The 12,616-nt window shown below is 37.2% G+C and overlaps 1 protein-coding gene across 1 annotated transcript in view; it reads right to left on the bottom strand.

The window, feature by feature from the left end:
* Positions 1-12,616, bottom strand: part of PLCB1 (phospholipase C beta 1) — a 593,106-nt gene that overhangs the window by 84,597 nt on the left and 495,893 nt on the right. Inside the window, exons 24-27 of the mRNA XM_058181309.1 lie at positions 11,378-11,510; positions 7,896-7,949; positions 4,965-5,184; positions 2,918-3,098 (exon numbers count right to left, since the gene is read on the bottom strand). Of these exons, the coding sequence (XP_058037292.1) occupies positions 2,918-3,098; positions 4,965-5,184; positions 7,896-7,949; positions 11,378-11,510 (588 nt within the window). The remainder of the gene's footprint in view (positions 1-2,917; positions 3,099-4,964; positions 5,185-7,895; positions 7,950-11,377; positions 11,511-12,616) is intronic.

Below are 12,616 nucleotides of genomic sequence, written 5' to 3'. Positions count from 1 at the left end.
GGGGCTGAAGGAAGGTAAGAAGGAAAATTTTAAACAGATTTTTATGGAAGCTTTTGTTCAGATAAAGGGTGTGGAGCCCGAAGACTTTGAGATTAATATTGAAAGAATTTATCGTGTTAATTCTTGGTGGGCAAGACAAAATAGATTACCAAGGGATGTGGTTATTTATTTTACAACTAAAAAGATTAGGTATGAAATCTTGCAAGCTTTTTATAAAAATAAATTTCAAATATTGGGACAAGATATAAAAATGATGAAGGAAATTCCTCCCAAAATGTTAAGAAAGAGAAGAGAATTTGCTTTTTTAGTGGATGAGTTTAAGAAACATCAGATATATTTTAGATGGGAAGTTCCAATGGGTTTGTCAGTGAATTTTAAAGGTAGAAAGTATTTTCTTAGTACAGTTATGAAAGCAAGAAATTTTTACATTAATGTTTTAAAGAGTGGGAATCCTTTTTTGTTAGATGCTAAGTTAACTGGTCTGGAGATGATGGAAAATAGAATAGGAGAGGAGTATTTAAAAATGCACGTTCTGAAAACTTGATTTGAAAACATACCACTGGGCCAAATATATGAAATTAAAAGTAAATATATACAAATTAATGAGCAATAAGTTCTAATTAATAATTTTGTGCCTCTGAGGCAGCCATGACTCCTGATGATAGACAAGCCTCTGTATGTTTGCTTTGCAAAACTTTCAAAAGTTGTTTGCCACTGTCTTCTTCCAGCTGGCAGTTCTTCAATCCATAGAAATTGAATAAAAATAGAGATATAAATTGCTATGCCAATTTAGGAGCCAAAAGAATGTTGTCTTCAACTGGAGCAAAGACATTACTATATTACTGCAGGGTTATTTTATCCCAGAGCATCAATTAAAAATATTTTGCCTAATCTTGGCAAATTAAGTCTTGAACGGTGATGGCACAGAAATGAGATTCAATATATTAAATAAATGACTTGTTTTCATAAAAAAACATGAATATTGTGATGCTTTGAAACCTAAGAACATCCTATCTGAAAGAACTTTGGAGATTTGACACAGGACACTGAGGTTATTACTTACATTTTCCCACAGTTCTGTATTCGTGTGAAATCGAGAAATACTGATTTGAAATATTACACATTGTGGAAAGTAAATGGGAACTTTCAACAATTACAGCATTTTAACCAATCGTGAGGATTGACCAAAGCCTATCAGAGTTAGGCATCATGTAAAGCACTGTTCTGTGATGATCAACTCCCTTTGATCCCTCAGTCAGGAACGAAAGCCTCAAAAACAAGTTTCCCCCATCACTTTTCTTGTTACTGAACAGATGCCTGGGTCACTGAAACTTTTCCACTGATCCCAAGCCAGCCCTAATGTCTTTGCTGGGAACATGCATGTGAAATTGAGAAATACTTTTCAATAGTGTTTCAATAATAGGTTTTTAAGAAGAGATTGGACAACGATTTGTCCAGAATAGTCTAAGGTCCCTTCCAACCCTATGATTCTATGATTCAGCATCAGATACGTTTCCTATATATAGTAGCATATGTTTGGTGAGGATGGATAAGTACTTAAATTATCTTACCAGTGGTATGACTGGAATTTCATGCCTTTTAGCAGGAAGCTATGTTTACACTCATACTTGTGAACTGTGATACCAGTTCCCTATTCGGGTTCATAAGGCTTACTAAATTAGCAAACACAAGACCAGGGGTGAAATGCTACCAGTTCAGACTGATTCAGCTGAAGTGGTAGCAGTGGCGGCGTGTGGTTTGGAGAATCGGAAACGGTAGCAGCACGAGGCTCTGCCCGCCCGCCTGGACATTGTTACTTCCTCGTTTTAACCAGGAAGTAACCTGTTTTTGACCTTCTGCGCATGCGCTTTGAGCATGCGCATGCACTTCCAAACCGGTAGGGAAGGTAAGTAGATTTCACCCCCGCACAAGACTAACCAGTTTTACCAAATTATACAGATGGAATGAAGTAGCCAGGCTTGTTAGAATATCATAAATTTGGACAAATCCACATTCTGGGTACGACTGAAATAATAGTAACATTCCATTGCCTCGTTCTCTTTTTTCTTGACATTCCAAAGCGTCTATTATTATCTGATCGGACTCTTCATTTAGCCCAAAGGGCTGCCCCATGCAGGGTGCCTGAATCACAGCTGTAAAAATAACAGCTGCTCTGGGGACAATAAATACATAATATTGTTTCATACTTTATAGCTTGTATTCTAGCTTCCATTTAGAACACATAAATTTACTGGCACAAACAAATAGTTAGAAGACATCTTAGTAGTATCAAAGCTCTTGTTTTCAATTTTATAGACTACACTAATTTAACTGCTCACTTTGAAAGGCTTTCTGAAACTTTCAAGAGACAGCACTGCATTCGGCGTAGCATGACAGTCTTAAGTTTCAAAGCTGGAAGAGGAAAAGATCCCCAAGCAATAGTATTACCACCATAACAATATATCAGAGCTCATCCTTTGTTACCTGTGGCAAGCAAAACTGAAATGTTTGCATCTGCTCTCAATAATCACAAATACAGAAAGCAGGAAAGGCACTGAGATTAAAAGATTAATTAAATAATACAAATTACATCTGTACACTTGTACATTTAATACAGATTACATTTGTATATCTATTACATTAAACCAACAAGTCTAAAGAGAGTGTGATGTATATTCCTGGTTGCTCTATCTTAAATGCCTGCTGTGCACACACTGTTTGTCCCATGCCAAGACAGATGGAGATATACGTCAGTAAACAGATCTGTGCATAATGCCAAGGAGTAGAGCCATGAGATGGATTACAGAGAAACCTCCATAGGTAGATTCTGAAGAGGCCAAATCTAGGACTGTATACAATGTTTGCAGTAGTATTCATCATACAAAGCAGGGAAGCAATTTTTATGTATAGTACATACCAATTTAATATGTGCTTGTTTCTGATACTTTTCACTGTAGTACTGTTCTTGTCGAAGGTTCAGTAGCTGCTGCTGCTGTTTTTCTTTGAGCTCTATTAGCTTCTGTGTCATTTCTGAATCAAGGGCAGCCAACTCTTGTTCAACAGTTGAAGGGCTATGATCTGGGCTGCCGGTTTCACTTCTATAGCACAATACAGAATAATAAATATAAATAAATAAATAATATAAATATAAATTGCAGCAATACGAATACAGAGGTCCTATCCCCCTAGATGACTCCCATTATTCCATTAGCCAATATAACATTGACCTAGCAAAGATTCTTTAACTCTTTTTTTCCTTGTCTTGTGCAAATGTGTAAATATGCATCTGCTGTTCACATATATATAGAGAATTCTTCATTTCTTGAAATATGGATGACCAGAGCATTCAGACAGCAATCATGAATTTAATTTGATTCCTATAATACCCCTAAAAGAAAGCTGCTAGGAACAGCAGTTATATAATAAAAAGGGATGAAAGTTGGTGTAGATTATTATTGTCAGGTAACTAAATTGATGACTTTTCAACGAATACTGGAGAAATAAGACAAAATATTGACGCTCTGGGTTTCATTAGTTGCATCTAATGACATTATGAAGGTCATTGAGGTTAGCAGTATTTCATAATTCATAAAGCTTACCAAATCAATTGGTTCAATTTTATTTTTTTAAAATCTGAGCATCCCCAAACTGCATAGCATCCTAATGTGAAACTATTTAATGAACTCCAAAGAGCAAAGTTCATAAAGACCAAGGATTTGTCAAAGGAAGGCAAGCTTGGAACAACATACAAAGCCCAAATGAGAAAAATAAACTGTGCAAAATGGAAACTGAACAAAACTCCCTAAGGAACAGCATGATATTTTTGGTCTTGGGAAAGAACTGCTACTATAAAAGTGAGGTGAGAAGGGAGAGCAATGAATGGAGCATGTGAACCAAACAGAGCAATTGCAAACTAAATAGTAACAGTAGTACATTCCAACCCCCCACCATCCCAAAAATTAAAATCCAGGCCAATAAACATGAAATACATCTCCCTGAATCCTGACAGTTATATCAGAGATGCTTATAGTTCTTCCCAGGTATTAAGCCAGTTGCCTAGGAAACTACAAGCTTAAAAGGAGAGATGGCTAAAGGATCAGGTTCCAGCTGGAGAAAGGTAATAATCAAGCCCTAAACACAATGTGAGATTTGTGCAAATATAAGGAAGAAGGGTAGCAACTCAAATCTAGAAACCCACTCTGACAATGCTCTAATGTTTTGAGGCTGGGAACACCTACGCAAATAGAAAATGGCTTAAATTCATTGGCACTGAACTTAAATATTTTGATCTAGTTTCTGGGTCTGACCCTAAAACTTTCTGTAAACTGATGGGATATGGATGAGGGCCTTCCTCTCTCTGATGGACATTCAGATGTATGCACGCTGCATGTAGCTCTTCTCCCCCAGTATCACCACCTGCAACGTCTTGTAAGACCTTAATGCTGAAAACCTCTGCCCATTTCTCTCCCCCACATATATTTTTGTGTTAAAAAATCTAATGACACCAGTCAAGAGACACTAAGCAGTTTTTAAAAATTCTCTACCTACTTAATGACTTGCCTCCAGATATGGGTGCTGGAGTTTAGCACTGGAGGTTTTTAAGCGGAGATTGGACAACTACTTGTTTGAAATGCCTGAGCAAAAGGTTGGATTCGAAGACCTCCAAAGTCTCTTCCAACTCTATTATTCTATTAAAATAGGCCTGTCCACAGAGTTGTAAGATACCTGGTTTTAGTCAATTTTTCTTAATATTAGTCATAACTACATGCCCTACCAAACCCTGGATCAATTTGTCATTGGCATGAATGGCAGAAGCTTCCACATCATAGTAACTTTATATATAAACCAGTGCAACAGAGGTTGCTTCACTTAGCATAAAGGAAGCTCCAGTCTTGTCTGGAAGGAGACATGAGACCCAATCAGAGAGTATGCTACTTTCATGAAAGGCCAAAGGAAAGACATACTTTTTCTTACTGTCTCTTTTAGCTGTTTTCTCCAACACTGCCCTCCGTCGCAGATAATCATTTTGAATTTCATTGTATTTTGTGGTATGCTCTTTTATAAGATCTGTGGTTTTTTTGTGATGTTTCTTCACAAGATCCTTCATTTCTTTGTAGTGCTTCTTCTGAAGTTTCACAAATGCTTTCTGTTGCTTTAATTCCTCAATGGTTTGTGCTTCGACTTCTGCAAGAATAAGGGGAATGATGTTATTGCCGCACAACACTAGACATGCGGGGGATATGCATTTTTTATCAACAGGTTTTTGCTGAGAATGAAAGAATGTACATAGTTTAGGATGGAACTGTGGGGTCTCGGTGCTCTCTGAGCTTGGTTGCTTGCTTGTAAACACTGTCCCAATTAGGTTAACATCAACAGTTTAGGTGTGGGATTTGCTCCCTGTTTATATACAGTAGCTTATCCTGCCAGTTTTGATGACAATGTGGTTTTCTCCTTGGTAGATTCTCAATTGTTTTTTCTGCTTGATTGTTTGCCTGGTGTTAATCCCTGCTTATCTGGGTGCTGGCTGCTAGAGAGGATGTGTTTTGGTATATTTTTATACTTTTTAATTTTGTATTGTCTCTTTTGAATGGTGTATAATTATGATTTATTTCTATATGTGTACATTGATGGATGATTTGAAATTGAAATTAAGTCTGTCCATGTGTTGTAAAATTAAGGAGTTTTCATCGTGTCTTCTGATTGCTAGTTGGTGTTCTTGGATGTTCTTTGTCTTCTAGTTGTCTATCCTACATAGTGGTTGTTAACAGTTTTTACATGATTCCTTTTTTCCTGCTGGGTTTTTTGGTTTACTTATATTTTGGAGGGTTCTAGTTTTTTTGTGTGCTACGCTGATGCTATGAGGTTGTAATAGGCTGTTGGTTGTTTTATACATGTTTTTGAAGTATAGTAGTATAATTCTTTTCAGAACTTGTGTTTGTTGTGCTGTATACTGGGTTGAGTATTTATTTATTTATTTATTTATTTATTTATTTATTTATTTATTTATTTATTTATTTATTTATTTATTTATTTATTATTCACATTTATATACCGCCCTATCTCCCAAGGGACTCAGGGCGGTTCACAGGCAGGTAAAAAAGCACATATAAATACAGACTAAAATAACAGTTAAAAAACTTATTCTACATGGCCGAATTATTAAAAAGCAATATAAATAATAAAACCCATTTAAAACCAGTATAAATTTAAAATCTAATCCAGTCCTGCGCAGATGAATAAATGCGTTTTAAGCTCGCGACGGAAGGTTCGGAGGTCCGGAAGTTGACGAAGTCCTGGGGGGAGTTCGTTCCAGAGGGTGGGAGCCCCCTCAGATACTTTTTGATAAAGTTATATGGAAATCCATTTTGTTGGCAGATATTGTTTAGGCAGTTTGTTTCCTTCTTTTCTGGTGTTATGGGTTATTGTAGTGCGTTTGTACCCATCTGAATTCATGAATATAAATACATTGCATTTGTACTTGGCTGAATTGATTTCTGCACTGCACTTGTATTGCACTGCATTTGTACATTGCAGTGTACACTGTACACTCTGCACTACACCTGTACACTGCACCGAATGTGTGCTCCTCTGAATTGCACAAGTACATACTGTATCCACTGCAGCAACCACTTCCTGTCTTTATGTGATCTTATGAGCCGCAGTGGTGCAGTGGTTAGAATGCAGTACTGCAGGCTACTTCTGCTGACTGCCGGGTGCCTGCAATTTGGCAGTTCAAATCTCACCAGGCTCAAGGTTGACTCAGCGTTCTCTTCTTCCGAGGTGGGTAAAATGAGGACCCAAATTGTTGGGGGTAATATGCTGATTCTGTAAACCGCTTAGAGAGGGCTGTAAGCACTGTAAAGTGGTAGATAAGTCTAAGTGCTATTGCTATCTTATCAGAATTATATAATTCAAGAGTCTCAACTTGTATGAATTATGTAATTCAGGATATTTGAAAGATAAAGTTATTTCAACTGTATTTATTTTGCTTCATCAGCTATTATTTATACTACTGAATCACCTCACCTTAGTAGCACTACATACTACTAAATAGCCCCCACATTTATTAATACATTCCACAATATAAAAATGACCCAGTTCAGTCTTTTTTTTCCAAAAGCAAAGTATATTCTACATAAATAACATCTGTTATTTAGTTTAGAGAATTCTAGTTATTTCTAGTAAGTAAATTTATAACTCATTCTTCACATCAGATCAGCAAGGTACGAGTTATTCATAAGGAATACAGAACATCTATATCTCAAGAAGCACCTTACCCATATTTTTATGCAAGCAGATTGCACATGTAACTCATTGCTTATTTCTGTGTTCGAAAACAGTAAATGATCCTGTATTGTTCCTTGAGAAGTAAAGGATAAAGATATCCATCTGTGTATGCTCATGTTTACTCAAAGGAGCTTTTGCACGGCTTTAAGATTTTTTTGTTTTGACTACAGCCTTTTGCTCTAAAGGGAATGAATTTATGCAGCAAATCCAAGAGTTATTTAATCAGGCCACGTAGAAACTACTCATGCTTGGAGGGAACTCTATTTAAATAATCTATTATTTGTATTGCTGTTTATATGTCAGCTTATCAAATTCAAACACATGCAAATGCATCCTGGGTCCTTAAATTTGGACTGAACTCAGTCATCATTTGGATCCTGCTGGGGTGAAATTGGTGCATTCCAGTAATTTGGCCTCAGTCCTTAAATTTTAAAATCACTTAAACATATAATTGTTCTTTCTAGATGATAGTTAAAAAGACCACCAGGGAGTCATTCTGAACAATAAACAGATTAAAATAGCTATTTGTATGCGGTATGTTTTTTCTTGCAACATTCCCATTAATTTGTTTAAGAGATACTGTTGTACAGCACTATTATATTTCTTACCTGTCAGGACACTCTGAATCAGATCTTCTGTTTTGGCTGGAACTTTCACAGAACCTAGGTGTAAATAACATCAACATTTCAACTGGTCTGAAATGATGAATACAAAACTGTCATTCTTCTCATTGGCTCTGAAAGAACCAGAGGATATAATGCCATCCTTGTTCATGCTGTACTGACAAATAACATGTTTTTAGCTGTAGATCAGACTTCCCCAATCCACACTACCTGCCCTCAAATCAATCTGCCCAGCCTGTAATAACAGAACAATTTTCTAGGTTCTGCCCCTTTGAAACAAAGTTAGCATCTACATGGAAGCAGTTTTGTCAGTGGCTGTTCCAAATTCAGAGTTGCTCATTGGCTGAAGCTTGTCTAGCCCTAACTCTGAATCTTCAGGTATAAGATGAAAACCTGGTTTTATTTCGTTGATCTGCTTTTTAGCTCCTAAAACCTGTTGACTGACTGAGGCTTTGATGTATTATGCACTGTGTTTTTTGTGACTTGAAATACAATCTCTTGTTTTTCATTAGCTGCTTTGAAAGCTTCATAAGAGAAAAGTAGGCTAAACTTATTTTAAATACATCTCCGGAGCAGATGATAGAAAATTGCCTCTTCATTATTTGATGGTATTAGTTCCTTTTCTTAATGTGTGAGTATATATTTAATGTTGAATTGGGGCTGTCCTTCTGTGCCAGCATTTGAGCCACATTACCTACCCCATGCAAGATGAAGAAACTTTTGTCCCTGTTATCTCTGGGATAGTAAGAGCATTTACTTATGTACCTCCATTACCCTAAGTGGTCCAAGCCACTTAGAGTCGCTTACTGAAGTTGAGGTTGGGTGTTCAGGGAGATATATACTTACAGATGAGTGTTGTGGCCAAACATTGCTGCTATTTATCTCAATAATAAATAAATTATGCATCAATCCTCCTGGTTATTCTGCCCCATGAATGTAAATTGGAAAAAGTCTTGTTGCCTCACTCTGCCACTGTTGTTTGTTTCAATGATTGCCAGAAGGTGAGGCTAGCCATTGTGATTTCACACTAATGTTGCCCATGTCACAAGACATGGCCTTTGTGACCTCAAGATGATGCTTTCTGTTTAAAGGAGAAAGTCTGTCCATTGGGGACCTAATGCAGATGACATTTGGCTGAGGGAAAGGATCTGCTCATGGTTAACTTGTACTCTCAAGAAGATAAACTGGATGGGTGCCCCATCCTTTTAATCCTGTTCCTAAGATTGGGTTACCGCAGACTTCACCTGTTCAGGTGCCCTGCAGATTAATGGACTTCAGTCCTCAGAAGAGATAAGGACAGCAAGAGGTATTTTTGTTTCCCTTGCTCTTTCTCTCAGACATTGTTCTTCAAAGTTTCTCATATCCTTTTGAAATAAAAGCAGGGGAGAAGATGCTTCTGCAGGCAATAAATACTTCATGAAATCTTTGCAAACAAAATTGCTGATATTCATTCTGAAATGCCTGCTGCTTGCTCAGTTTAGTAAAGTAATCCCACTGTAAGATTATCTGGGGTCACTTTGTGGGATCCAAGGAAATGATTAAGAAACTTTCTACTATACATTTTTGAAGATAGGAATAGTGCCTTTAAATTCGATGGAGGCAATGATAATTTCCTCATGAAGAGGTCATCTCTTAATCCAGAAGCCTGACAACTTCTATTCATTCTATAATCTTAATTTTCTGATTTTGCAGAAGGTGACAGGGTTTCAGCTACAAAAGTTCTATAGATAATGCATTATCTGAGTTTCTTCAGACCAGGGCATGGGACTGAGACAGCATTAATTGCTTGGTGGATGGCCTATCTAGTGTGTCCCGCTAGATATCTTGGTAGCATTCACTACCATTGATCATGGTATCCTTCTGAATTGCCTGCAAGGATTGAGAGTTGAAGGCAATGAGTTACAGTTATTCCATTTCCTGAGTGGATGGTTCCAATTTGTGACTGTGATGGAGGAACATGGTTGCTCTAATGTGGATTGCTGTAGAAGTTCTCTCTCTCTTCCATGTTATTAATATCTACATATAACTGCTAGGAAAAGTCATCAATCCATTTGAGAGAGGACCTTCAATATGCTGATGATACTCAGTTACACTTTGCCACCAAGGCCAAGGTGAAGATACTGTGGTTCTTACTTAGTGCCTGGAGGCTGTGAAGGGCTGGAGGAGATGGAAGAAACTCAGAATGAATTCCAGCAAGATGAAGTTGCTCTTCATAATTAAACAATCTATGACCTTGGGCATCCATGTCTTCAACCCCACTTGGTTTGACTACTGCAACATCCTTGATATGGGGCTGCCTTTGAAGCTGACTAAAAATGCAATTGCTTTAAAATACAGTGGGTCTGGCAATTAATATTGATAAGATTGACACAATCTCTACAGTAGGATGGCATGCAAGCATTTGTATAAATAAATAACAGCTGGTGTGTAAATACTTGTACCTAATTCATTTTTACAATACATAATGGAAGCATAGATATAATGGGAGAAAACTCATTTTTAAAAAATAAGTCCACACATTTAGAGATTTTTGAGCATTAAAACATTATTCTGGGGATTAAAATGTTTTAATCCTGCACTGGATATGTTCATTATTTCTTTCGCAATCTGCTAAATATGCAGCCTCCAAAGAATGAAACTTGATTGTTCTATCCTTGCTTAGCCCTAACTATTTTTCCTTGAAAACTGAAAGTCTAAAAGGTCACATGCTGGAACTGAGTTCTTTAGCAGGGTCATAATATCAGTGACCTGACATGTTTTTCTTGAGTCACGTTGGCTCCAACTATCCTAGAACCAAACTTTTACCACATAACTTCAACTGTAGCAACAGCCAAGAGCAACAACAACACAACCAAAATCTCTCTAGCGAATGGTTTCCTAGAACCTATATAAACTCTGATCATATTCTTGATAAAGCACTAGAGCTGGTCTAAATAGGACACAGGCAAATTCTGCTATGGAATGTATTTAGCATTCTCTATCTATTCTCTATCAAAGCCCACCAATTCATCTAATCCTTCATCTATATCCTAAACTTCTTCAAGATGTGTACATAGAAGACAGACTTTATCTACATAACATCCCATTGAGACTCATAAATTGCCACTTGCCCATGATCTTGTCCATGGTCATGAGCTTCTTAGCTGAGCAATGATAGGCCAATCTAGCCTATATTCTTATATAATTTTATTTCTCTATCACTCTTCCTCCTGGGGATGCCTGCTACCCAACACAGACTGCTGAATCTAGTTTTGTTCCTTCCTTCCTTCCTTCTTTTTTTCCCCACATTGGAAGGTAAGACGAGAGATTTTGTTGCAAGCATTGCTTTTTTAAGCAGTCACGGATATGTATGTACTCATCAAAAGTGATGTAATTTGTTTTTTTTCCTGGCCAGGAGAAATTTAGTTCTTTTTTTCTCCCCAATAGAAGAATAGCCCCAAAATCATGCACTATAGTGTAGTTCTTACCCAGTGTTGGTTGGCTTGGAACAACCTGAGTAGAAGGTTTAGGGGTGAGAGATGTAGTGCAATTTACTCCATTTTCTGCTGGTGTAGGTTTAGGTTCATTGTGAGCTTCTGAAGGCGCATCTCCTTGTTCTGCCTAACAATTGAAAATATCCCCCATAAAACATGAAAAAGGATTTGCGATTAGAGAACGTACGATTAGAGAACGTGCATTTTACTTTTAACATGTACAAGATTCCACCCATAACAAACGCTGGTATTCCTGTACTAAGATTTATTCAAATTGTTCCTTGGTAAGAAAATTGTACCTCTTCGCATTTCGCCATCAAAAAAAGGCTTGCATAATAAAATAAATCTAGCTGCCATTATTACGCTTCAACTCTTCTGATTACTTACAGGGAAATGGGGGAGGGTTGTTTTTTCTTTTTTAAAAAAACCCACTTGAAATTTAAAAAAAACCCCTTTCATTTTAACAAATAAATAGGAACAATCCAATTTCAAAATTAATATATAATGAAATACACAGAGACCCCACTTGGAAAGCTGCATAACCTATTATAAGATCATGTTGGTAAAATACACCCCTAATTTTAGCTGTAAAGAATCACCATGTCAATTAACCCTGCCTATGGAAAATGACAGTAACACACATTTTTAAACGTCAGTTTCTTTAATTGCTTTTCATCCAAATTTATTATCCCTGAAATTAAAAAGAAAACCTAGGCTTAGGCATGCCAGTAAGTCGAGATCATCCCATTTCTGCCTACAGAGCTCTGTAAGCTACTATGTTTTAAGGTAATAACTACGCAAGGACATCAGAAGAAATGCACCAGTTACCACTTAACACCATATGACAGAGAATGATTTCTTTCGCTTTCCTTTCAGGGTTTGTGTCCCAAGAGTCTGATTACTAATTCACCACTGAGGCACAGCATAGTTCCCAGGACAGCTCGCCCATAATTATATTCAACAGATAAGCTTATGTAAACAGTACCTCCATCCTTGCCGCATGCTTGGATGACTATGCCTGTACCGTTCAACCTGTTTAAACATTCCCCACCACCTGTACTTCCTTTACCAGCTCTCAATGCCCATGTTTAGAGCTCATTCCTTTTTATTAGGCACTAATCCTCTCCCCCTTGCTTAAGGTCCTATTTATCGGTGGAGACTGAAGATTCCTGCTAGACAAATGGAAGGGGTGGGTGGGAAGAAGATCCATAGTTACAGAGCACTGCTAAGCAG

This window comes from Ahaetulla prasina, chromosome 1 (genome assembly GCF_028640845.1).
Source record: "Ahaetulla prasina isolate Xishuangbanna chromosome 1, ASM2864084v1, whole genome shotgun sequence".
NCBI classification, from domain to species: domain Eukaryota; kingdom Metazoa; phylum Chordata; class Lepidosauria; order Squamata; family Colubridae; genus Ahaetulla; species Ahaetulla prasina.
This window is presented reverse-complemented; position numbering and strand designations above follow the sequence as displayed.